This window comes from Ixodes scapularis, unplaced genomic scaffold, assembly GCF_016920785.2.
Source record: "Ixodes scapularis isolate PalLabHiFi unplaced genomic scaffold, ASM1692078v2 PGA_scaffold3__209_contigs__length_174095766, whole genome shotgun sequence".
Classification (NCBI taxonomy): Eukaryota; Metazoa; Arthropoda; class Arachnida; order Ixodida; family Ixodidae; genus Ixodes; species Ixodes scapularis.
In genome coordinates this window covers 107968026-107995356 of record NW_024609868.1, presented here as the reverse complement: position 1 = coordinate 107995356, position 27331 = coordinate 107968026, and the positions used below count along the sequence as shown (strand labels likewise).

Below are 27331 nucleotides of genomic sequence, written 5' to 3'. Positions count from 1 at the left end.
TCTGTGTGTAATGCAATGGTGGTGGATAGTCACCACTCAGCATCCTACTGCATAAAAGAAGGTAAATAGTTGGCCCAAAGTAGGCTGGTTTGCTTGCACCAGTTTGTGAGTGCTTACCGCAGTCTAAGCAATAATGCAAGATATAGTTGCAAGTAAACTTGATTAAAAAAAGTGGTTCATATAAATACATGCCCTGCATGTGACGTCATATGGCACCATAGCAGCCACCATTTATCATGCTCCTGAGCCCGTACCTTCTGCAGTGTACATTTCGCAATATTGAATTTGTTTTTGGCAAGCCTTGTGGAGAAGAACAGGTTCGATGATGCCAAATGTATGCTGCTAAAGGTATGGGCACAGGAGCATGGTGGCTGACGGGACGTGACGTCAATGCAAACCATGTGTTTGTTTTAGTTCTATGGCACTGTGTGTAAAGTTGTTTTTTTTTTTTTTTGGGGGGGGGGGATTGGGGTAAAGGGGACCCTTTGTTTTTCTGGTACCATTGCTGGTTTTATTCGGGTTGTCATCGCCAGCTTTTAGTGACTCCGTGTCTCTAGTATCCGTGACAAGGAGGTTAGAAGTGCTAGGAGAGGGCACGTTGCAATATTGGTGAAGCCTAGTCATATAAAGTTTAAACGATGTGGCCAACGTGACCGTAGAGCTCTCTGGCTATTGGTGCGCGTGACATGTCACGTGTGAGATGGATGGTTGATTGTAGAAGGACTCCTTGCAGGCTTGCGCGCGCTTCGTCCGGTAGGTTTTATCAGATCGAAGGCTAGCCTGTGGTGTATTCTAGTACCCCATAGCTAGACGAAGGCTAGCTACGGTCACGTGATGTGGTCACGTTGGCGTGGTAAGTGAGGAGAGTAAGGAGGAAAATAAGAAAGAGGCGAGGCGTCAAGGGAGCATGGCTTGTGGAGGCTACATGGCTGTCGTCATGCCCTCTCCTACGCTTCTATCCTCCTTGATCAGTGAAGAGTGCCGAATGCACTGAACAAAATCTATGGTGCCATGTTGCTGAAGAATGCATTTTCTGCTAGACAAGACAAACAAAACTGGAGGAGAGGAAGGTGAAGCACCACCCCTAACCCATTAAAGGGATACTTCAACGAAATTTGAAATATTTCCGTCGTGTTCAAAAATAGGTTGAATATGATCCACGATACCCGTAAAAGACAATCACACGTTTGTATTTTGAGCCTGGTGGCTATAGTTTTCGTTATAAATGGCCACTCTGGCAAGCGCTCAGAGGTGGCCCAGCGGAGACCAAGTGACATCCAACGCAATCGTGACGTAGGTCGTCTCGGGACGAGCAAAGCTATGGTGAGGCTGACGTTGAGAGGATGGCCTAGTCGTTCCAGCCACTGAAGCGGCTGCTTTTCAACGAATTTTGGGTGACCGGTTAATCTTCTATAATCTTGTAGGGGGACAATAGCGACTTCTGCAACACACAAAAGGCATTCTCGGGAAGAGGGGAGTTCCTCCTTTCCCTCTTCTTTCGTCGTGGCCGGAGGTGAGACAACCTCCGTCACTAGCTGTCAAGGTTCCTAGACAAGCATTACAAACGAGGCGTTGGCGACATCCACCACGTGCTCTTTGCTAATCGTTTAATTTGTTTTAAAATTCTTTTTCAAGACTTTTTTTGACAAGATATTGGTATGTTTGTTGTGATACTGCTCCTTTGAACACATATAGACCAAAAAATGAGCGCCGAAATTTCGTTGTAGTATCCCTTTAAAAGCTCCATTTTATTTCTATATTTTAATCAATCTCTTTCTGAACTCAAGCAATAACGAGCTGACTAAAATATAACCGGTAATTATTCGCCTTTGCATCGCCGAATTTGGCAGCAAACGAATTTCGTCTGGCATGAGACCTAGGCGCCATCTACTACTTCTCTCGCGTACTAACCTCTCGGACTAGCCGGTTGGTGCTTCTGGGGCATGTAGGTCACTTTCGTCGCGTTTTCGTCAATATTTTACTCCTCCAGCCACCTTATGTTCTTGTAACACCGAGTGCCTGACAGCCTTGTCTGTGTGTAGTGAGAAACCCAGCGACCCGTTCTAATCAAAACCGCAACGCCAAGCACCGCAGACTCAAGTCCACGTCAACGGAAGTGACATATGTTTACACCACAGCTTCCCGCTAAGCCTAAGACAAATTCGATCAACTGGCCAAATGTAAAAGTGTGTATCGATCACTTCGAGGCAAATGAATGACACCGTATGTTGCGGGCAGCGAACGGAGCAGCGCAGCAGCCCAAAGACACCCTGTAGATCTTGCGAAATGGTAAGTCTGCCTGCGGAACCTGCCCCCTACTACTTACTACTGCTACTCATCTCGGAAACTCTTATTTTCCGGCAAATATTTCCTGCTCGCAATGAAAATCTCGCTTTCGTCGGAGTGTAATAACTCTGCAGTGCTTTCTTAGTAGGATGTTCCATAGGCGGTGCACAAAAGGCATTGCTTTCGGGTACGTCAGCGAGTGTGTTGTGCCGTATCGGTTCATCGACTGCTTTGCCTGCTTGCTCGTCGTCGTTCGCGTGGATAGATTGTATCTCGACTTTTGTCGCAATCCGTTCGCGACTTCGCTACCACGGTGCGGATTGCCGAAACGCTGCCCGACCTACATTTCTTTTCTAGAGCACCTGACAAGTTTCGAGATGAGCAAACGCATGTTACAGCAGCGGTACCCCAAAGGTAAGGCCCTCAAGTTTTTTTGTTGCAACTCGAGTGTGGACCTCGCTGTAAAAAGTTGGAGCTGGCGGATGCGGTCGTCGTTATTTTCTAGAATAAAAGAAATGTATGTGGAGTTGTGGCGGTATGCGTAAAAGGATTCGTTTTCGGCAGGATTCAGCGGTCGCGGTTAACCTTGAAATCGTGCTCTACTGTCGCGTCGACTTGGCGGCCACGGCGGTGCTTTGCTGTCGTGGCCAAGTTTCTGACCTGTCCCGTTTGGGAAAGCGCCTGCTTCTGAAGACCTCAGAAAAGAAGCTCGTGTGACGAAGCTTGATAGAAGCCCGTATGTACTGAGGCAACATAACCTAATAATATTGATTCCTGAGAAGCAACAAATACAAACAACTTTTTTTTTTCGTTTTCTGTTTTTGATAATTTTCCTTTTGTTTGGTATTTCCTTAGAAGGAAAGCTTGTCTCTGTTTTTAAAGCAGCAACCTGAGCTGCGTAAACGGGCTTCCTTGTGCTGCACTTAATTAAAAAAAAAACATGAACCTTGAATGGTTAGAATGACTTGTTAGCAGTATAGTTGAACGGTGGGAACAAGACAAGTACACAGTAAGGCACACAGGCAACGAGACCTTTGTTTGCCCCTGTCATGTTTTTGCTGTTAAGCTCTGTTGTCGAATAATGAATACAGTGGCTGAAGCCAAAGTTTGACCCAGTAGCACTTAAAGGGGTACGGAAACAAAAATTTAAATATTCAAATTTCGTTCGGAAATGAGTCAAGCATGATGGATAATAACCGTAAATGATAATCACACGTTTGTATTTTGAACGACTTGATATATTTTTCGTTCCAAACAGTGCACTCGAGCAAGCGCTCGAAGAGAAGCGAAGGGAGAGCGCGATGCGTCATGGGATATTCGGAGCAAAGAAAAACAGAAAGAAAAGATTCCCCGCATTCGTGACGTACCAAGGCTGGCGTGGTTATGAGCTTTGCTCTTGGTGGCGTTGTCAGTGTTGTGATGGTGTCAACAGCGTCAGCGCGTTACAACCAAGCCGTTCGAAGTACCCATGGGTTGATGAGTCCATGGGCTGGCCCAAGGAGCACATAGCTTCCGCAACACTGTCAGCTTAGGGCTGAATGGGGTGGGGAAAGCAACTTTTGTTCGAGTTTTGAGCGACGGGCTAATCTTCTAATGGGAGAGTGGCTGTGTCCGGTTGCACGATTGAGGGTTCGAGAAAGAGGGGAGTCTCTCCTTTCCATCTTGGACCGTTTGGTACAATACGTGACTTGTGAGTTGAGGAGGAAAGCTAAGAGGGAAAATGTTGAAATGCCAAAGAGCAGCACTGTTCGAAGAAACCTGCTACGTCACGACTACGTAGCAGATTCCACAATGTTGCTAGACTACCTCCCAAATAGGCTCCGCATGCATCCACCAGGTGTACATTGAAAGATTGTTTATTTAGCTTTAAAATTAGTTGTCTTGTGCCGTTCAACGGAAGACTGTTGTTTTTGAGGTTAGGGTGCAACATGCAACACATTCAAGCTAGAAAATGAGCGCTGGAATTTCGTTTCCCTACCCTTTTAAAGCACCTTCGTGAGCTGTAGTGTTCCCAGTGATGCTGATGCTGCACTTTCTCTTTCTACTGCTACTCTATCGGTTCTTTTTTTCTGTCTTTCATCAGCCACGAGCTTCAATGTTACTTTTCCAGGCTTCAGTATGTCATTTGCACGTTTCATCTATTTTTTCTCAACTACGTTGGGGCTGAGTGAAACCCTGCTGTTTGATTAATAACACTCGTGGGCTGTAGACTGCAAGAGCATATAACACAAATTAACCCTTAAACGGTCAAGCTTTTTCCCCGAAAAGTTGTTTCCCAGTGGTCGGGTTTTGTTTTAAAAGGAGTAGTATAAAAAAAATTTTGATGCACACTTTTTTTTATTTATAGTGGGAGCACATACAACGTTTTCAAGCTGTTTAGGGTTAGGAGCATTAAATGAAAATATTGAAGGCGAAAAAGTTATCTCCTTCCTTCCATTCAGTTTCATTTTGGCACATCCACTTCTGCATTCCAGTGGCTTCAGATTCCTAACCGGAGGGTACTTTGCGCAGCTTCGTCGGATGACGAGCACTCTTTTGAATTTAATTTTTAAAAGCGTAAGAAGTCTGAATCAGAAGAGCCAGTGCTCCTGCTACCGCCAGAGTGGCCGGCACGCGAAGTGGGCGTAGCGTGCGAAAAGCTTCTAATTTGAAAACTATAAATTGCCCAGCAAAGCAAAACAACAAGCGAATATACATTTATAGTTTGTCAAAAACATAACACAATGCAACATCTCCCGCGGTGCGTGCAGTTTCACATTAGGCGGGCTTTTTCAAATGTGTAATTACCGCCGTACATGTACGTGGACAACCATCAAAGGATTAAATGATAAAAATGGGGACTGTTTTAAGCTGTAGGTTGTGGTCTGTGCTTTGAAATAAGCTGCATAATTGCTTGCATTAACTGTTCTTTGCACACTTTTTTATAATCCCTCACCATAGCACATTTTTACTAACATAGTTTGACATTGCCATTTGAGGCTGCTGAATGTTTGCTAAGAGTGAAGTTTCATTATATTTTTGTGTGATCAAACTACCCCTTTTCACCAGACAAAAAGTCAGAAAAACTACATGGTCTCCAACAATATTGCAAGTCAATGCCTTTTAAAACCAGCCTGTTTTCCTTTGAGGCCACCCATTTAGTGCAGTCGCATCAAGGTAAATCTTAAGAGCGACGAGCAAATAGTGGGTAGGGCAAATGTCTGAAATGGACAATATGTTATAGTTTCATTTAGTATTTTCTGGAAGTCTTGGAACTTTGAATGCCTGTCTTCATTCAAATCTGTTACGAGGCAGTTGCCTTTGTAACATGTTCCGTGTCAAATTGACAAACCTTGGACAAGTGAGTAAGTTCCTTATTTATTACTGTCTCAACGTCCTTTTTCATTGCATCTGCATTCACGTTGCAGTATTGTTGAAGCCATTTCCTGCACAGTTATAACACGGAGTGAAGAAGATAACTGTTTTGTAACAGCCCTGTGTTTTTTTACAGAGACAACCAAGTCTGGTGCTGATTCTTTGTCTGTTCTTTCTGTTTCTGATTTCTGCAGGCAAAACAGTTGCCCAACCGGCTCCAGCACAACCTCCTGAGGGAGTGTAAGAAATGTTTCTTTTTTCTTTTTTCATGATTGTGTGTTGGTGCCGATGTCAGGGTTGCAAAAGCTAAAACTGGCAGGGGCCAAAGCAAATATCTGGAATCACTCGGGTCATTTGTCAGGCCAAACGTTGCATGCTCTTTTGCCAACAGACAAGCAATATTTTTTCTTGCGGCACTCGGTGTTGTCTTCAGGATATCTCTGAGTATGTGCTAACGGTTTTTGTTGAAAGAAACAAAACAGAAAGTAAATGTGCTGTTAAAATTGTGCCGAAATAGAGGTGTGTCTCAAGTCATGGAGTCCTAGCTTTTGTAGTCGAATGTTTGTCCAATTCAAACAGCATATATTCCCAAGGAAAATATTTCAGTTTTTGTGTCCACTGGGGATTAGTAGGTTGGATAACTTGTCGCATGCCAGGCTTTCCTTGGCACCTTTATCGTCTCCCGGTTTGAATGTCCGTCGAGGCAATATCGTCTGCCACGTCACAAAACATGCGCAAGTAGCTGAAGTTGGATCAAATCTTGATGGGCTTGTTCAGTGAAGTATAAATTTCATCAGTGAAGTATAAATTTCATTGTAAATTGTGTGGTTCTGTCTTGGCAGTGGTGAAATAGGGTGATTTAGGTGCTTAATAACAAAATAAAGAAGCCATGGCCTGCAGTTGCCTACCTGGTTCAGGCACTCCTTTGACTTCCTTGCCAACACAGCGGAGAAATTAGCAAAACACAAACTAAATGTGACGTATGGGGAAATGTCCAACTAGGGTGCAGTGCCTAAAAAACATGGGAAGGAAAAAAAAAAATTTTTTTTCAACTATTTTGATGGGAAAAGGTTGCCATAAATAAATTTACGACGAATGAACGAAATTTGTAGAGCTATATTTCCGGCGCGAAACGAGTTCGTAGTTGGTACCCGTGGGAGCTGCCACTAATCACGTGGTAGACCTGTGCTCCGCCGCCGCAAGTTATGCTGGAGCCGTTCAGCGCTATCGCTGAAGTCCTCGGAACCCTCACGCCGCCGCTGTACGCTGAGTGTGGCGCGCTGCCACTGTCGCTGCCACCGAAAGGAAGCACTCCGGTGCGACTCCATTGTCAATTTCTGACCAGCACACAAGTCTATAACGAGGTGCTTGCGCTCTTTCTAGAGCTTCCTTTGGGCTTTAAAAGTTACTTATTAATCTTTGTTTTTGTTGCACTTCAAACAAAGATGAATAAGTAACTTTCAGAGACCATAGGAAGCTTCCGAAAGAGCGCAAGCACCACGTGACCATAGTGGCCAGTCACGTGACCATATTGGCCACTTGTCCGTAGGTTCCTGCAGGCGCCAACTACAAATTCGTTTCGCGCCGTAAATATGGCTCTAAAAAATTTTCTTTTCGTTGTAAATTCATTTTATGACATCCTCTTCCGAAAACATCTAGGCTGTTTAAAAAATACCTTTTTCATTTTGCATATGTTCTTTAAAGTGAGGAGTTTGTGGTGGGACCCTCCCCTAGCCAAAACTTCAACATTGGTGAAATCGCAGTCATAGATCTTGTTGTAGGATAGGATCAGTGTTTCGGTGATTAATGTCATATAGTGATGTTAAGCGAGAAAGAGAAAAAACTTCAGATTTTATTTTTTAATGAAAACTATTCTTAATTAACAAAAAGTGTATTTGGAGGCCTTGTATCAGGCTAGCATTACTCTCCCCCAATTCAAAGTTTGTAGAGGCCTCCCTCAACTCACGGGAGACTTTAAGCACTGCCTGGGACGTTTTGTTGCGTACGGCTTCATGAGCACTTGCCTCTAGTGTCCTGCATAAGAAACCATCGCCGGTGATTACTGTTCACCCCAGTCGTCGCACTCACCCGCGGTTTTGTCCCTCCCCCTGTAGGATGCCGCAGTGGCAGGGAAGCACGGCGGCTTTTCAGGCAACCGCAGTCCCTGGCGGCCCCGGCGCTTTTCCCGACACTCAACCTCAGCTGCAGCAACAGGAGAACAGTCAGGTAGGGTCTCTCCCCTTCTTGCTGCCTCTCTGAAATTACTTTTGAAAGTACATTGTTGTTACGGGTATTGAGCCAAAAATTCTGTTAGGGTTGTCTTCGACGGACATTAACCTAACAGACTTTTTGATATCCAGGAATGGCGATCACTCTTTATTGACAGCCGACGACCCCTTCCCGGTGTCGGCACCGGTTCAGTAAAGGAGTTTAGAAGACCACAGACCTTGTAAAGAATAATAACATACTAGGGAGCTTCTTGCCTATAGTTATCTGTCAGTGGGTGGCTGAGGTCTGTTAAAATAAAACTTAAATTAGAAAAGCACTTTCTTTTGAGGAGGGGGAGGTGGCGGGGACGGGGGCGGGCAGGGACGGTGGGGGAATTCGGAAGATTGGGGTGCTCTGGGGTACCTTTGGTTTACTGAAACCAACAGATCCCATCTCGTAAGGTACCTCATGACATTTGTTTCTTAAGGTTATCCTGCAGCGTCAAAAGGGCGCTATCGTGGGACTTGTTGGATCGCTTTCGATTGTCTCTTTTGGACGGAAAAGATTCGGCCATCCCCTTGCAGAGGGTCTGTCTACTAAACTGAAAAACCGGGAATCGTCAAGGAATTTGGTGGGTCTGGAAAACTGGGAATTTCTACCCTAATCAGCATCAGTCAGGGAAATTGAGATTTGCTTTCTTTGAGCGATAGCAAAAGACGCAAGACTTGTGGGACACACAATGCTGGCGACTCGGCCGACATGCTGATTGAAATCTCTGCCAGGAAACTAGAGCCTTGTGAGAAATAGAAGATTCACCTTGAATCACCTAGTCTGAAATTGCGTGCACCAAAACAAAGTTCTTGCTATCTTTGAATCTATCAATGGACTGTTCTTTTGTCAGCCTATTTGCCGAATGCTTGACGATGGAGAGCTGGTCTTTAGAGCTTCGCCACTTGCTCCTAAGTGGACTGTTTCTATGTGCTGTCGCAGGCTGACGGTAGAGTTAATTTCTGCTACTCAGGCGAGAACATATCAAAGTTCAAACTGGAAAGAACTTGGACACATTCTGTTTCTTTGGGAGTTTCAGGGGACTTTAATAAAATACTCGAGGGAAAACCTGGAAAAGTCCAGAAATTGGATAACACAATTTTGGTAGAAACTCTGCCTTGTTTTTTTTTTATTTTCACCCAAAAGTTTTATTTCATTTGGAAATCAAGGTGACCTGTTCCACACTGGCCATCCAGAAGATCATTGGCAGATTCCTTTCTAGGGCCTTTATTTATAAATTTTTTCCCCCCAAAATTCTGGCTGAAGCTGACCGTGGCAAGCTATGCCATCACTTTTCTCCACCTTCCATCATTGACTTGTGTCTGATCATTGGCTGCTGGTGCACATTTTATTTTTTGGTTTCTTTTTTTGCTCTTAACCTTTATCCAAGATATACAGTCATTTGGAACACTATTGCCACAGTTGTATTTTTGTCCCAAAAATTTTATGGCACTACTACTGTTAGCTAATATCAGTGTTAGAAACAACATGACTAAGTTCAGGGAGGCATCACCGGGGGAGACTTTGATTTGAGGCGAGTCATTCGAATGCTGTAATATTTACGCCATTCGAGATAGGAGAATGTGTGTTAAGGTTTATGTGTTTGGATGCAGAGTGGTTGGGACGCCACGGCCTACGGCGCTAGGCCTGCAGTCTCGAATGCTGGAGGGGTTGAGACAGACTGGGCATGGGGAACTCCCATCAACGTCCAGGTGATTGTAGAGTGTTAGTGCACATTGTCTCAGAAGGAGGATGTTCTTTATCAAACATTGTGAGGGTGATTGCACACTTCGTTGTGGCACCCTGGAGAAAAGGACGTCCATTTTCTGTCTTTCCGTTTCCCTTCGCTCTTGTCCCCGCGCTCTGGTGCACAGGCGACTTTAGGTTTCAAAAGGGGAAACCAATGACCAAATGAACAGGGTGCTGTTACCCTCAGACTGGTGTAGTTCCATTTTTTAGTGAACTAATGCCACTAGTTAGCGCACTAGCATAAATATACCGTAGAATACCGTGCATCCGCCCATACCAGATTAAGCGCCCATTCCCAAATTAGTCAAATCTGAGAACATTTGCACAGTACATTGATATGTAGAATTGATGACCGGACAAGCGCCCATCCCCCATTTTCTCATGATTATCTCAAAATTTTGAGTGAGCGCTTGCCCGGTATTTTACGGTATGTTCTGCGTTGTGAATTCGACGAGGTGCTTACTGCAGTGACCAAAAAATAAGACAACCTTTTGATTGGCAAAGTTTTCTCGACGAGCGTCGACTTGCGTGTGCCTCATTAGTCTGGCTCATCCTGCAGAGTGTGCGGGCTGAAAGTGAATGAGAGGAAAAGATGAGGGTGCACTGAGACGTCGGAACGGCAAGCTCTGGTTGGAATGATTTGTGGGTAGACGTCAAGCGAGCTGCCCTTGTCTCCGCTGCACTCGTCGAATGCGTTGGACTGCAAAAGCTGGACGCCGGCGTTCCACGTTCTAACGTGTTTGACGAGTGCCTTGGAGACAAAAGCAGCTACCCAAACAGCACAGAGTTGGCCAATTGCTGGCAATGGTCCTTGGCCAAGTGGCCAGACAGTGGCCAGAGACTGGCCAATGACTGGCCTTTATCTGGCCATCAGCCCTCGGCCAAGCATTAGCCAATGAATGACCGCTCTCTGGCCACTGGCCAAAAGACCATCGCCAGACATTGGCCATTGCTTGGCCAAATTCGTACTGCTTGGGTAGCTTTACGTCTACCCACTATGCATTGCCACCAGAGCTCTGCGTTCTGACGTTCCTGCGCGCTCTTGTCTCCTCCTCTCCCTCAGTTTCTGCCCACACATTTTGATAAAAAATCTGGGAAGGGCACGAGCAGATGAGTCTTGCTTCGGAATACGTCTCAACTAAACAGTGGGAGAACCTCTCCGGAAGCATGTACCAATAGCCTTCGTTCCACTGCTAGTACACTACTTCAAATGCAACGAGGAAATGCGCTCCCTCCACGCGAGTGTGCTCACTAAAATTTTCCTTCAGAGCTACTAGCTTGAGCTGGTGGCTTTGTTAAATAGGCTACAAGCAATCGACTCAACTTTTTTGGGGAACCAGAGGACTAATTGCTGCACTATTTGAGATGTGCATGTGCGCTCGTCACCACGAGCTGTAGATAGAGCATTTTATTGTTTGCCAAGGTCAACAATTTTGACCATGTGAAAATGGCCTCGCAAACGCTTGCTGTGAACACGCTCATAACTACACAGCACACTTTTAAGGCCACCACTAATTACTTCCCACGCATTCCAATTGCTTGAACACAAAGCCGCTTCGGCGGCTCCAGGTTAAAGTGCCAGCTTACGGATCCCCATTTGGCGGGGCCGAATTGCAGCCTAGGTGCCCACATTCTGAGAGAAGATTATCGCGGAGAAGGCACCGTGTTACCGAGATTTCGGTTGCTCGTCCAAAAATCCCTGAGCGGTCAAAATTAATCCTCGGTCATCCGCTATAGTCCGTTGCAACTCAAGAAGGTAGGGCGAGGGTAAGACGGGCCGGAGAGGAGGAAGCCGACGGAATGTTAAAGAGAGAAGGAAGCTTCCCCCTCTCTTCTCAAACGTTCCGTCTGCTTCCTCCTCCCCGGCCCGTCTTGCCCTCGCCCTACCTTCTCGAGTTGCAGTGGACTATAGGGCGTGTCGAACGCGGTTCGTTGGCTCGGCACGTAGGATTCTAAAATTCGAGTCTGCCGTTCGTAACGCCCGACTCTCGCGTGCTATCCGTTATTCCAGGACCCCGCCAGCGTGGCTGCGCCGGCACACCCCTGGAGCTGGGGCGGAGGAGAGGCGACAGCCCCGACCCCTTCGTGGCCCCAGCAGCCGGCCACCGACGGCTATCCCTCCGGCGACTACAGCTCCGGAAACTACGCCCCTCAAGGCTACCCTTCTGATGGCTACACCCTCGAGAGCTACCCTTCCGGAACGTACCCTCCCGAAACCTGCCCTCCCGGGGGCTACCCCTCTGGGAACTACTCTGCCGGCGGCTACAACCCCGAGAGCTACACCACCGGGGACTACCAGTCGGGAGACTACGCCTCGATGGCGCCAGCAAGTGCTGCCCAGTTTTCCGCCGCCGCCGCAGTGGCCCCCCAGTCCTTTGCACCCCCGGATCAGGCCCCGCAAGAAGGCTGGATGGCACCACAGTGGAATGACCCTCAGTGGGGTGCTGGTGTTGTGGACCCCGCGGCGCAAGGGAGCCTGCAGGCACAGCCTTGGGTGAGCGTTGAGAAGCGGCGAGCATTTCTCGAAGCGCTTTTTTCATACCGCTTGTTTTGTTCCGGCACATTTTCTTGGAAGGATCTTCTACTTGAAGTTGCTTTTGTCCTGAAATGTCTAGGGAAAATATACGTTGTTATACCATCAATAGTACTATCGATAATGAAAGCTGGATCTAACTATTGATAGTAATAAAACTATTGATAGTACCGTGTTTGCACGATTCAAATCCACAGGCAGATTTAGCTTTGAGATATTCAAAAAGTAAATTGCTGCCAATTGTTTTGTGCAGGTAAAACAATTAAAGTTGAACACATACCCACCTCAAAGAACAGATTTCGTGAAACGCACTCCAACACAAAAATAAATACCGTGCACTAGTCACCGTTCTCGGAGTTCGACGATGTTCCTTCACTGGCCACAGGGGCAACCCTTGCTTTCGCCTAAAGCGTTTTAGGTGCCGCGCTTCTTGCACTTGTACGAGTGCACGACCGTCGAGACCGGTTATAACGAAGTCAACAAGAAACTGAAATCACTTCGCTATATCCGCTATTTCGTTATAACCGACTTCGGTTAGAACGAAGTGCAAAAGAGAATGGGAAATCGTGATCGCTTCGCTGTAGACGCTATTTCGTTATAACCGATTTCGTTATAACTGGTCTCGACAGTACCGTTGCCTCTGGGAGGCTCATCTTCCAAAACAACTTTGCGAGCTCATCGGGGTGCTGGGATTGGGAGGCCACGCAGTGCTACTCTATTGTTATCGTTTCCCGCCAGCATGTTGGCCCTTCGCTTAAATAAAACTTCCTAGGGGAATTTTCTTTTCTTTTTTTTACATTTTAACGGCAGACACGAGCGACATTGGACGCGAGTTCATAATCGCGAGAGAATGCGCATGGTACAGATACCAAAATGGCGGATGTGAACAAACGGTCATGATGGCGATAGGGCTGGCCACCTTATACCAAGTATTGCGTTTTCCCTTTTGAGTTTCGGTTTTTTGTTTTGATTGCAACGCACATGTATTTTTGGGCACCGATTTTGAAAAAAAAGTGTGCTTTAGAATCATGCAAACACAAGTCGACTATTGTAAAACTATTGATAGCCCACTTGCTAGTGATAGTTTGATAGGACTATTGTAAATTTATCTGCAGTATACTATCCATAGTGGACTATTATAAAAATCAATCAATAGCGTACTATCGATAATTTGATACTACCATATTTATTCGAATATAAGTCAACCTTTTTTTTTTTTTTTTTCAGAAATGTTGTTAAAAATTAAGGGTCGACCTATAATCGTGACCAAAGAATTTCAACCTACACTCGTGACCAAATTTTGCAACCCTACCCGGAGCATGGAGCTATCGAGTCACCGATCCCGCGTTCTCGAGCCTGCGTCCCCTTAGAGCCGCGCCTCTTCTTGTTTCAAAAAGCTTTTGGTGCACGAACACAACCGAAACAGCAGCAGCCGACCGCCCGCCCGCAGTGGCGGCCGCTGCCGCTCTTATCCCTCGGGCGTCGGGTTTCGCCATCGTGCATGTAGCATTCCCCTGGGGGAAGGGGAGGGGGAGGAACGCGATGCGCCATGCACTTTGCCCTCCATTCCTCCAAACACGCACAAAAAAAAGAAAAAGGACTGAGGTTATTTTTGTTTGTTGCTTGAGGCGGCTCCCATCTCCACCTTCTTTCGTTTCTTGTTTTCATTTTACAACGGTGTGTCAGTGAGGTATTGTTGCGAATTTGCGAAGATGTTTACCAAGCTGACGAAGCTTCGAACGACGATGACATGTACAAAAGTTCTGTCGATGATTAAGTTTTTGGCATCGCCCTGCGATTTAGCTGAGAGTGCTGTAAATAAAGATTTGTTTCTTTCTTTTGCCCAAACTTTCACCTGTTCTTAAAAATAAAAAAAGATTGACCTATTTTTTAATTATTTTTTTTTCATTCTCGGTGGGTTCAATACATAGGGGTCGACCTATTTTCGAGTAAATACGGTAGTATCGATGCCATCAATAAAAGCATAAATGTCATAGTCAACGCTCACAGATATGCTCATACACGTTCGTCGCTCTCCTCTTATGTGTTCTACATTCATTTTCTTGACATCGAAGGGTTTTCTGAGGGTTGACTATAGAAAATGTCGATAGTCAATCGAGACCCAACGATCTTATAGTCAACTATCGGTGGTTGCCCACTGACAGTTGACTATTCATAGTACTATGGACAGTTCACTGTTTATAGTTTTTCGGCACTATCGATAGTGGGAAATTCTTTCGATAGTATTGATAGTTTTGCATTGCTAATTGTAGGTATTTTTGTGTAATGTCAAGATGACTCAATCAATATTTTCGGAAAACAAGGAATGTATCTCTTTCAGTTCTGTAAGAAATGAAGATGATGATGAGCTTAAGCTTGCACAAAGTTGCCTACGAACTATGTGACAACTTAAAAAAAAAAAAAGCTGTGTCATTTTACATTAAGGCACCAAGGGGCGGCTTGTCTTTCTCGCATCGTTACAAAAATAAAGATTCTATAGTTGAAGTTTTTTGCGGGTACCTTACCAATTTTTACAAATGTCCTCATAAAGACTTGTAGTTCTAAGTTGATTGATAAGGTGTTATGAACCCTGGGGCCGACTCTTAAATGGTTCAGAAAATTTGGTGCCTGCGCGTAGCAATCTAATTTTTTTTATCAAAGACATATTTTAGTGGTGTACTTTATCTTGTAAAAATTTTAAGACTTAGCTCTCTTCCTGCGAGAAATGAAAATAAGACAAAAAAGAAACCACCATTGACATGATTAACAGTGAATGCCGATGCAGACGCTTGAATTGACTGAGGGCCCGTGGCCCCTATCTCCCGACGTGCAAAGCGAGCAGACGACTCACTCGGTCGAAAGCAGACAACAGTTCCTCGCAAGTTCAAAACCCTCGGATTTCCTCCTCCTAACCCGTTTTCTTTTGTACTGGTTCCCAGGTCACACAGCAGTGGGATGCCACAACTCTGCAGCAAGACCAACAGTGGTCCAGAGCACCGGACGAACAATGGCAGGACGGCACAATGCAGCAGTCGTCGCAGGAGCAGTTCGACGCCACTCACGCTCCTTCGAGTTACGCAAGCTCGGCAGAAGTCATTCCGGAAGGAGAGGCTGGCCACGGAGATGTTGGAGTGCCCCCTGAGCAGCGGACCTTTGCACCCGTGGAACTGCCCTCACTAGTCTCTTCACCCGGCGAGGCAGGGACGCCGGCAGACCGGGGTCTCCCCACAGGAATGGACGCTTCTGAGAGGGGTGGAGAAGGTGAGAGCGGTTCTTTTAATGCAGAATGTTTCTAAGGGTTGGGTTTCGTGAGAAAAGCGACATGTTTCAGTCAAGTGCTACGCTCGACCCACACGCAGGTAGAGGTCATACGGTAAACCCTCGTTAACTCGAAGTCATAAAAACTAGGAAAAAAGTTAGAGATGAGCAGAGTTTCGAGGCAAGTACCATAAATTTTATTGCACCAGTCACGCGTCGTGCAAATGGAACCCTTCTAACAGTCGCGCCAATGGACTTGACACTTGCTCACACGGTGCCATGGGGAGAACGACTACAACAAAATGTTCAGCAAGTAATACTCATGCGATGAGACAGTAAAACCTGAAAGTAAAACAAAGAAAAAGACAGTGCAGAAGGTGACATTGAGTGCAAGTGAAAGAAAAACGGTGCTACTGAATGTCAAAACAAGATTTGAGGATGAAAAAAAAAGTAAGACGACATACGTCTTTAAAGGGGCGGTGCAATGATTTTAACACTGAACGAATGTGCAGCTTGTATTTTTTATATTGTTTACTTCGGCATAAGTAAGAGAAAAAGTGCCATCATACCCAGAAATACCTCTATTTCGCTGCATAATCGCAAAATAAAAAACACTTTTTTTCACAACCTGCGGCCACATGGTGGCCGCAAATGGAACCTGTGGTGTGACGTCATTCGGAGTGGTTTTTGTAAGTGACAGTGTTAAACAATTGTAAGCTTGATTTAAGGTTAAGTTTAAAAAATCTTGTTGTTTAGGCACGCAGAAACGCTTCAAAAGCCTAATATTGCCGCTAAAAGATTTGTGGCGCCATCTATTGCAAGTCAACCAAACTTGCCGTCGCCGTCATCCGTCGATGCCCGAGGCGCCTACGGTGGTTACACAAGCAACCCGGACGTTTTGTCTTTCCCTCGCTCGACGGAGTGTGTTGGTCGTGGTCCGTAGTATCGTGGTATCGTTATTGTTCCTAGTGTCTCGACCTCGACTACGACTGCTTGCCGCACAAGTCCAACCGACTTACTATACGCAAGCATCTTGCGCTCGACGTCGCTCAGGCCGTCCGCCCATGCCGCCATGTTGGTCGGAAATCGACAGGAGAGCGGCGAGCCTGGCGAGCCGGCGAGCGCTGGAGAAACGGAAGCCAGAAGCACCCAACCGGAAACCAACGCCACTCCGAATGACATCACAGGCGTCATTTGAGTCGAGGGGTGCCAGAGATACCAATTTCTTTTATTTTTTTAATAAAAACTAGGGCAAGCAGGAAAGAATAGTTTTCGGTCCTTCGTTTTATATGGGGCCGGGATCAATTCCCGCAATTAATTAGCCAAAGTCCACAAATTGTTGCACCGCCCCTTTCAAAGGGCCCTGCAATTACTTTTTTACCAATTTTTAATTTTCACCGAACCTGAGCGCACTGAACGTAGTAACTTAATGAAACTTTTCTTTTCTTGAATTTTGCTTTATTTTAAAAGTTACAGACAAATTAAAATTATAAAAACAAGCGAAAAATAACCTCCTTCATGACGTCCTTGGTTGCTTGAGTGGCCGAGAACTAGAGGAGGGGTAGTGAGCTACGCGAGCGCTCACGGCTGCCGCACTCCGTGTCGACGGCGCGAGAGGGCGCCACTAAAGCATATTCTGGATAGGCTCTATGCAGCGGGCAGCCGGGGCGGCTCACATTGCATTTGCTGCGCGATTAAACACTAATTCGGCATGACACTTCATTGGCCACAAACGACAGCAAACGTGGGGTAAAGATCAGTTCAGAATGGAAGCCACTTCTCGCTGCCATACCGCGAAACGGCCAAACCGCCAGACAAAGCTGCTCACAGAAGGCCTTCGGAACGCTCGGAGCCGGTCGGATCCTCCAGTCCCTACAACCGCAGCGCCACCGCGTACATCCGGTACCTTTCCGTGTCGGCGCCTGATCTCACTACTCCTTTCTAGTATGCTCCGCCTTTTCCACCACTTGGTGGCGGTTATGTCGACGGGTCATTTCTTGTTTCCGTACTTTATAAACTGCATTTGTTTCTTTTTTGACCTAAAATATTGAACAAAAACTACTTTTATGCATAATTGAAACGGTTTGCGCCACTTATATTTTGTATTTCGACTAAAAAAAAGCTTTTAGCGGCTTTGACCAGTAGTAAGCCCAGGACCAAAGACGTCACATATCGCGCGCTTTCGGTACCGCGGGTCGCCCCCGTCGTTGGAGGAGGTTTCCGCGTCGTTCGGTTAAAATATGACGCACTGTTATTTAGTTACTCCCTCCGTGCCCGCTGGCTTGCCCGAACCCCAAGAGATGTGGAAACCGCAAAAAAGGTAGACGCTTAAATATGATTGCAGGGCCCCTTTAAGGTGCATGCTGCTTCGCGCGTAGCCGCGCACATGATTACACAACTTTTTTTTTTTAATGCGATGGCATTCTTTTTTTCAGGAGGGGTTGTTAATGTTTCTAAGCAAAGTGGCGCAAGCTACCGCCTGATACAAAGGATACAGCCAATACCATTCGTCAATTCATCCATGCTATTATGGAAAACATACACTTGCTGGAAGTGTTCTGATTGTTTTCAGTGTCTCAGAAGAGAAAGGTTGTCTTCACAACACCTTGAAGAAAAACAGTGTTTGGCTAGGTACAAGGTTTGCTCGTTCTGCTACACCCAAGGGCTATACAGTAGGGTTGAAATAATTGAAACTTTGCAATTTCATACTTCTGGTTAATTCAAACAAATTTCAAAATTTTGGTTGTCCCACAATGTTTTCAATGAGTTCATAAGCCACTTAGAGGGGCCATGAAACAAGTTTTCAACTTCTTCCTTCTTAGCTTTAATCCTCAACTCAAAAGCGAATTGAGAAATCACATGTTCGTGACATGCTTGGGCATCGGTGAAATGACTGGAAGCTTCCACCGTGCCGATGACGAGCACACACGTCCAAGTGACGCCGTTCTCATGTCCAATGCGTGAGCTAGGGTCGGCTGAGATGTTTTGGGGTCGGCTGACGTGTTTTGGGTATCGCGGATGTATCATAGTGAAAAGCTTTCGAGGGAAAGGAGGTAGCAAAAATAGTCTGCTATATTTTCAGATGTTTTTACCAAAAAGCCGGCCTTTTACTTTCTACCCTCTTTGTTTCAGCCCACTAAAGAATATGTGATTAGTAAATTCCCAATCTGAAATCATTTATCCCAGCCCAAAATTCACTTCATGACCCCTTTAATTCAAACAGCGTTTTCGCGTAATTCACACTTTTTTTTTGTTCTCGTGGCCCCATTGAGTGCGCTTCTCTCCGAGCACCGGTGCACTGCAGGGAGGCAACACTTGCGGAGCTGGTTTCCGCAGGTGTTGCTTCTCCGCAGTGCACCGGGGCTGGGTGAGAAGCACACTCAACGGGGCTGAAGCAGGGTGCGCAAGCCATGAAAACGGGCACCACATGGAAATTTCCATGGCAACTTGTAGAACGTTGTGATGTGACACGGCAGTATGGCATAGGTCCACGTCGCAGCGTCCGCACAAGTTGCTATGAAAACTGCCGTGCGGTGCCCGTTTTCATCGCTCATGCGTCCTCTGCTTAATAATCCACATCAGACAACATCTTGGCCCGATGAACAAACTTAATTTTGTTTTGAGTTGTAATGTGCTGCCTGAACAGTGCACGATAAACAACATTTTTGAGGGATAAATAAGCTTATGTCACACATTTCACAAATGTTTCATGTGTGGCATACCTGCTAATGATCAGTAGGCCTACTGTAAAACACCACTGAAGTGCATACTTCGTTCAAGTGTCCACTATTAATATTTTCCAAACTTGAAAATTCTCCAGAATATACGATAAGTGCATGATTTGAGCGGACAAACGCCCACGTCTAGGTTAACCCAGTTTTCACTGAAAGTGGGGTGTGCGCTTCTCGGGTATTTTACAGTATGTAGAAATCATCAAATATCTGCTTTTTTTTTTATCTGTAGTGATTCATATAGCAAATCATAATTTTATATCTTGCATCATATTGAGATAAATTTCTAATAATTCGAACCAAACTTATGGCTTCCTGGAGTTTGAATTAATGAGAGTTCACTGTAGAAGGGGACAAGATTTGCTCAATTAAATTTGCAGAACATGGCCTTCATGGAAAAAAATTCAAAATGCTATTGCGTTTTAATGTCGTCTTCAGCAAAGCACCGCAGAAACAGTTCCATCTTTTTTTCTTGTGTTTTGCACGTTGTTGCATGCACAATGGTGCAAAACCTTTTTACAGCGGAGCTGCTAAGGGCTAGGTTCCCAGGATCGTGTCCGTGTATGTCGCCACCGCCATCTATAAGCGATGGCGGCAAGCACACAATCATTGTGGTTTTCGCCGTCGCTCGTATAGGGCGGCAACCTCTCCAGTTATAATAGAAGAATGGATAGTTGGGCGCATTGGTGGGAATTCATCGTAGGAAGCAGTGCGAAAAACAGACGGCGACGAAGAAGCACACAGTGTATCGAGTACAGCTCCGCTGGTCTTCCTTCCTCACGAAAGTGGAAAGGCTGAACGTTTATTTTTTATTTTTTTGTGTTTCATTTTTTATTGCTGTTTCTTTGTCATTGTTTGGGCCACTGCATTTATGGTTCTGTGGGCTGCCCCGCCCATTCTTTTCTTTTGTAATTTTTATTAACAAGATTTTCAGATTTTCGATGCCCCTCCTAAAAACTCGTCGAGATAAGCAATTAGCAAATGCATTGTGCCTGTAGGAGTTTATGACAAGGAAATCTTTCTACTTGACCGTCATTTCAAGGCAGCCAAGTTCGAGTTATTGCTGTGTTGTACATCCCCATGCGGCTATATTGACACAGCACGTCACAACATCACACGGTGCTGTAATGTCTCACGGCGCTATGACGTACCATGACATAGCGTGATGCCAGAGTCTCACAACCTCGTGACGTCCCACACACACACTTCATGTGCCCAGCTCATTCTTAACACATTCTGCATGTCTCCGAGCTTGTCAGATCTGATCAATGCAGCTGAAATATCGAGAGAAGAGGCAGGGTTACGACCCCCTTTTGTCGCTCATTGTCACGCTTCAAAAAGGGGGTAGTTGGCCCTCTTGCTTATAACTAGAGGTGTGGGAACATGAAACTTTTGATTGCAAAACGAAAATTAATGTTAAAAATTGTTTGCGAGTCAAATACAAATTCATATTCCACATTTAATGTGAATTGAGCGTGGGTATGTTCGAGAAATTGCAGCTAGAAATCTTTTCTAGAAAGGATGCCTATAAGAAACGGTCTTACGTGAGAAACACTTCTCATATTTGCATTAGGAAAAGAATATTTGAGAAAGGAAAGGCACTGATGTGATGAGTGATTAAGACTTGATGCAACACGGCATGACTACCTCACTTATTTGAATATAGCGTGAGGTTTCCTCTTCGAGCACTGTCCCTTAGGATCGGGGGTCGATTTCCAATTTTAACCAAAGAAGGTAGACCTACGATAGCCGAATTTGCAAGGCGATAGAGCCATCTGGGGTGGTTCGACACGGTGGCTGTTCTCCTAGCACGCCGGTGCAAGGCAGTGGACCTTGGCACGCGTGCACCGGTTTGAAGCCGCGAAGCTTTATGCAGGAAATCTGAGAATTCCGAACTCTCAGATACTGCAACAGGGCATGTAGTTGGGCTAGTTAGTGGTGCATACTTGTTTGGTCGGAACAGCGCTAAAAGAAGTAGGACCAGGACGAGAAAACACGGACAGGGCGCCACCCCGTCTGTGTTTTTTCTCGTCCATTTGAAAAGCTCAAACACAGTGGACTTTCGATAATTCCAATTTAGATATTTTGTACTTCTGGTTAATTTGAAGGAAGAAAAAAAATTTTGCTTGTCCCTTTTGTTTTCAATGCATTTATAAGCTGCTTAATTCAAAAAGCATTTTCGCTTAATTCATACTATTTGTTCATCGCAGCAGGTTAGCCCCATTGAGCGCGCTTTTTACCGAACACCTGTGTACTGTGGGAAAGCAATACCCACGAAGCTCGCGATCATAGCTTTTCCGCGATACACGGGTGCCCAGTGAGAAGCGCACTCGATGGGGCTAACCCCCTGTGATAGTGTAAGCAGAACTGTTCTGACAAACTGCTTTCATTATTCGTGCTTATTTTCTTTATTTTTCTGAGGGGGTTCATTTTGAGATTAAAGAAAGAGTATTTGTATGTAGCAAGCAGGTTTATGGACTCCCTCGATTAGGAAAGCTGGGTGTCTATTTAGGTTTAATTTTATGTCAAATCTGTAATTTACATGCCACCACAATGGAGGCATTGGGCTTTTATGCTTCATAGATATAGTGGTATTAAAACTAACTGAGCTTAGAGGTGGACAAGTGGAAGGTTGGCAACAACTTTCACGAGTTCAGCTGAATTTTCGTTGAAGCATGGTACAATGGTAGTACAAGGCTTGGATCAACTATTTGATTAGAAAATGCTCGGCCAAAACCACTATTTGCTTCAAACTTCACCAATGTTTTACGTGTGCCTCCTTATAAATGGGCGTGTGTAGAGGAAAGTGTAAAAAACCTGCTTGGTACGTGTTGGTATTCCTGTAGCAAATAGCTACTTTGCCTCACATTATATTTAGATGAATTTCTGATAACTCAAACTTCTGGTGTTTCGAACTAAAATCTGTGGCTTCCTAGAGTTTGAATTCATGAGAGTTGACTGTATTTCAAACAGTAAAGGGGTACTACAAATTGAATTGACTAGCAAACACTACGCTCAAATCATTAGAAATTTCTAGTATTTGCGCGCATCTACCTACAACCCCGCAGCGCACGAATTTGTGCGGTAGCCTAATGGTGAAAATGGCGCGACAGATTCGACCCGGGAGGAGCGGGCGGCGGACGGAGGCACCGTGTCCGTGTTTTTCCGAGACTCGGACGACGCGGTCGCGTGCCCCGAGAGCGGAGCGGTTCCGGGTTCGGACTGTGCGGACCACTCGCAGTCGGAGCTGCACCATGAGCACCTGCAAGCAGACGGCGACTACGACCGCCTGCAAATGGAAGGCCACTGCGAAGCGTCGGCTGGCTCGCAGGCATCCCTTTCCGTCGAAGGTGAGTGTGCAGGGCACATCTGCCGTCACAGATGGTCCCCATTCGTCTTATTTATCGATGCAGGACACATTTTAACGCAGTCGAAGTAGAGATTTGTGTCGGTTTGCCATGGCCGTACTCCACCGTCGTCGGTTAAATTTAGCGGGCTGGCGTCCCGTTAGGTTTAATGGGATGCCGCTACGGGTCGAGTGTTCGTTTGGCTGGGGCCACCACGGTTCGTGGATGTTGCACGATTCACGGTGCAAAGTCACGGTGTCACCGTGTCAATGACATCATTAGATTTAAACGACGACGGGCATCGAGTCGTGGTATAACGGGATGCACATTACGGGATCGCGTCTCATGATGTCTGGTCACATTGCGTCGCCTTGCACTGCGTCGCGGGAAGTGTCGTCGCGCTGCTATGACTCGACACCGTGACATCACGCCGCTCGTCTGCACTTGTCGCTAAAGGCCTGACCACACTAGCGTCACGGAGGCTTGCTGCGCGCCGCTGGCCGTCGTGGGCTGACGGCCAAAACCAGTTTTCACCCTCAGCTGCTTGCCTCTCGGCGCCGTCAAGGCAACCTGCCCTTGTGCGGTTGAGGGCTCGCCGTTTCTAACCGCAGGAGGGAGGGGCCAGTGTGAGGTGGCGTAGAGAGTGACGTTGCAATGCCATGGCAACGCGCGAGCCACTTCCCCGCGCGTCTTTCATGTTGCAAAGGAGCGTAGCATTGTTTTGTTTCGTCTGCTATGCCTATTTCCCCCAATGCCTTTTCCAACGAAGTGGTTCCTCGAAACTGTGCGACTGTTTCTCTTCGTATATGACAAGACGTAGCCAGACTACCTAGTTCTTTTTTTGTGAACCGCCATTGTTACTGTTAACAAATCATTTGCATCTGATGCATAAGTGAGTTAAGGTGTCTGCTGTAATTGTAAAACGGTTGGAAAGTGCCAGTGTAAAGTTCGCAATTAATGGTGGGAATGAAGGAAACTAAAAGCGAATTCATCCTCGGTCCTGTTCTAAAAAGGGACCAGTGTTGTAAGCTTTGTATTAACATTGCATATGTGCTGTCATCATAGTCAAACCCTCGTAAATTAATGCCAACAATTTTTTTATTTCTTTGTGCAGAACCGGTGAATCAAGAAGTGCCTGAACCTGTGCCTGTGCTTAGTCAGCAGGAGGTGGGTGATGTGTATATATTTTTCATTGTTATTTTAACACTTTAACAGTACAGGGCAGGCAAATTGAATAGGTAGGATTCAGGTGTGACATTTGTAAATTTCATTAGAGAAGCACCGCTCTTCTAATTTAGAAGAGGAATGTCAAAAGACGACCTCATCCATGTTTAAAGCTTTGCATTTGTTTACTCGGCTGACAAATACTGCAAAGTCGTACAGTTACAATCTACCATCAGGATGATGCTCACTTTTAACGACCGCCAATAGGACCTGCTTTCAGTTAGAACCATTCTGTAAAAACTGGAGAGCTGGCAGTCTTGGATGGCATACGAAATTATCCACTTCTACCTTGTTTCATACGTAACTAGCCAAATACAACTCATATTTACAGTAATACCTAGTTTTGCTTTTGGGCTGTTTTTATACGTTGGCAGGTACCATGTTGCCGTTTAGCCTCAGTGGTGCAAGCCATTTGAAGCAATGCCTTTTTTTTTTTTTTCGGCTAATGATTGCCTAATACAACGGTGCATTTGATACTGTAACCCAAAAGCGCATGAACTAGCACTTACCCGGACTTCTACATCAGGAAGCAGCAATTAACCGTATTAGGCGATTTATCGAAACGCTTGCACAACCAGTCTACTTCGTTTCGGCAAACTATTTGGTCAGTCAGACTTGGAGCGTTTTGAGCATGATTCACGTCCGACCAAGAGCATTAGAATAAAGTGGAAAGTTATTCGGTTTGAGCGCACTTTGTTCTCAGTCGCAACTTTTTAACACAACCAAACATGGTCTGTTGACCGTCTAGCAACACGCGGAGCACGATTGCATCGTGACGCCAGGAATGCATCTCCAACCGGCGCATTGATTGCACCTTCGCCCGCATCACGCCGTGTATGATCCCGGAAATTGTGCAGTAGGGGAAGCAGACGCGGCAGACGCCGCAACGTCAGCGACACCTTGCGTCCACTCGCATATTTCGCCGGCGTTCCTACGCCAGCTCTCGTAACGTCGTCTGCTGCCACTTTCGAGATAGCTTTCGACGTGCAGGCAGCGCGGTAAACGCACCAGTCGAAGGCGGATTCGACGTGCCATAGTTACGCTCCCAGAAACTCTTCTCCTTCCCAACACAGCATGGCCTTGCCTCGGCGCAGGCTTCCCAGGAGGTGGGGTTTGAGGTGGCCCACCGGGAAGGGGCAGAGCTTGCCCAGAGCCCCTCTGCGGCCAAGAAGGCGGTGATCAAGGCCAGGCAGGGCAGCCCCTTCAGGCCCCCCGTTGCCAGGCAGGGCTCGGAGAAAGGTAAGTCGGCGACCGGCTAGGACTCGTGCCACGCGTCGTCAAAAATGCGCCTCTTTGAGCTAACGGCGCCGTCGGAATTTACTCCCGGAAAGTAGTCGAGCTGCGGTAACTCGAGCCGGGACGTGGCTGGCTTTGGAGTGCGGTTGTTTTGTTTACCCAAATCTAAGATGACCCGTTTTGCAGACAACTAGAAGCTCTATTTGAAGCGGTTGTCTTGAAATCGGGACAAGAGGGTGCTCTGCATACAAAATCAGGGGGATGGGGACGAGTCGAGGCGGAGGTACCGGGGAAGTGTGAAGACTACGGAATGTAACGTAACTAAGGCTTTGTGTTTTCAATGTTTAATTTTTCCCACAAATTCAGTGTTTTTCACTGTCAATTTTCGGTGTTGGACCAAAAAGTTGCAATTTGTCAAAGCTTATGCCAAAAGAAATCCAGATAGGGATGTAAGATTGCCCATCTTCCAATGAACGTGCATGTGAATTAAATGCTTGGAAATTGTCTCGTTACCGGCAACAGAAGGAAGCAAGATCGGAGGTGTGGTTCGTTTAAAGTCTACATCCTTGCGAACAGCTCAGTGCGGGTGTGTTTTGGGTCAACACAAAATACTGTCGAAACAGGTTATAACGAAGTCAACGGGAATCGGAAATTACTTCGCTATATCCGCTATTTCGTTATAACCGACTTCGGTTAACGAAGTGCAAAATGGAATGGGAAATCGTGATCGCTTCGCCATAGCCGCTATTTCGTTATAACCAGTCTCGACAGTAGAGCTGTAGCTTTACAATTTTTTGCACAAAACGAGGGTTCAAAAAAAGAAAAAAAATTTAAAACAGCCTCGATGAAAAAAGGATGTTGTAAAAAAAGATATCTCAACGAAAAAAAAACATTTTTATGGTATATTTCTGGTACGAAACGAATTTGTAGTTGGCGCCTGTGGAATCCCAAGGAAAAGTGGCAACTAGCAGTCACATGACTGGCCCCTAGTCACGTGGTGCTTGTGCTCTTTCGGGAGTTTCCTCTGGGCTCTAAAAGTTAGTTATTAATCTTCTGTTTTTTTTTAGCACTTCTTTTTTTAACAAAATATTTTGATGTTTGAGAGACAACAAGTGTAAGGAAATCGTCAGTTCCGTTTTGGCTCGTACGATAACAAACAAGAGCTTTGCCATTTTCTGTTTTTGTCGAGCGGCGATTCCCCTGCTCCACGATCACGAGGACTGCAGCCCTTCGTCGAGCAGCGGCGTCGCTTTTGGGGTACCGACGTGTTACAAACTAAAGCCTGTGACACCGTGCCCTTTGATCAGAAAATGACAAAGCTTTTGTTTGTTACTGTACGAGTCAAAGCGGAAGTGATGATTTTGTTATAGTATAGTCAAACCCACTTATAACGAACGCTATAGTTTTACGAAGAGTGTTTTTTTATCAGTAGTTAGTTTTTCTGGACTTACTTTTAAAACACATTATAAATAAGGATAATGAAGCTGGTGTTGGTAGTTTCACTCTTCCAGCTCTTTATTTAAGGAAACTGTTTGCACGATTCTAACGCGCCCAATTCTAACGCGCAGGCAGGTTTAGCTTTCCGATAATAATCAAAAAGTAAATTTCTACCAATTCTACCGGACAGGTGAAATAATCAAAATCGACCGCAAGCCTTATAAAGCAGATTTTATGAACCGCACGCCAACACAAAAATAAATGCCGTGCACAAATCCGACGATGGTTCTTTAGTGTCCACAGAGGTAATTAATGCTTACTTTGGTCTAAAGCGTTCCAAGTGCCGCGCTTCCTGTGCTTGTACGAGTGCACGGCCGTCGCCTCTGGCAAAGTCGTCTTTCAAATACTTTGCGAGCTCGTCGGGTGGCTGGGATTGCGAGGCCACGCAGTGCTGCTCCGTTATCCTTTTTTGCCAGTGTGATGCTCTTTCGTTTAAATAAAGCGTACTAGATTTTCTTTTTTTCCCCCCATTTTAGAACGACAGACACGTAGACGAGAGAGGGAATGTGCAGGATACGGACGCAAATGGCGAACGTAAACACACGGCGTTTTGAGTATGCAAACATAGAAGGAACGAACGCAGCACGGTGCGAGTGTCCACGTTTCCCTTCTCCTTCCCGCGCACGTACAATCAGCGTTTTTGCTTTTTTAGTCTTGTTTCCTCCCCGGGAAAGTATGCCGTGCAGCCGTGGAAATGACCTTGGGCGTCTCCCGGAGCACTGCGTCAGAGATGTAGCTCTTTATCTTTTTTCTTTTTCTTGTAGCGCGCGAGAGTTTTGGACTTTGAGTGTTTGTTGTTACAGTATGATGCTTTGAAAAACAGTTCTTTTATCTGGACCAATATTTTTAATTCCTATATT

The 27331-nt window shown here is 45.8% G+C and overlaps 1 protein-coding gene across 11 annotated transcripts in view; it reads left to right on the top strand.

Moving 5' to 3' along the window:
- Positions 1–1878: 1878 nt before the first annotated feature.
- LOC8036454 overlaps positions 1879–27331 on the top strand; it is a 115866-nt gene continuing 90413 nt past the window's right edge. For 4 of the 11 annotated variants that reach the window (XM_029990357.4, XM_029990355.4, XM_029990358.4 and 1 more), the window contains exons 1-10: positions 1910–2289; positions 2644–2700; positions 5835–5880; positions 7755–7866; positions 9510–9608; positions 11657–12139; positions 15118–15439; positions 22281–22517; positions 23629–23681; positions 24812–24977. In XM_029990357.4, the coding sequence (XP_029846217.2) occupies positions 2664–2700; positions 5835–5880; positions 7755–7866; positions 9510–9608; positions 11657–12139; positions 15118–15439; positions 22281–22517; positions 23629–23681; positions 24812–24977 (1555 nt within the window). In that variant the 5' untranslated portion in view covers positions 1910–2289; positions 2644–2663. Of the gene's footprint in view, positions 2290–2643; positions 2701–5834; positions 5881–7754; positions 7867–9509; positions 9609–11656; positions 12140–15117; positions 15440–22280; positions 22518–23628; positions 23682–24811; positions 24978–27331 lie in introns of all 11 variants that reach the window. The other 7 variants (XM_040501399.1, XM_040501398.1, XM_040501396.1 and 4 more) reach the window with 3 other exon arrangements.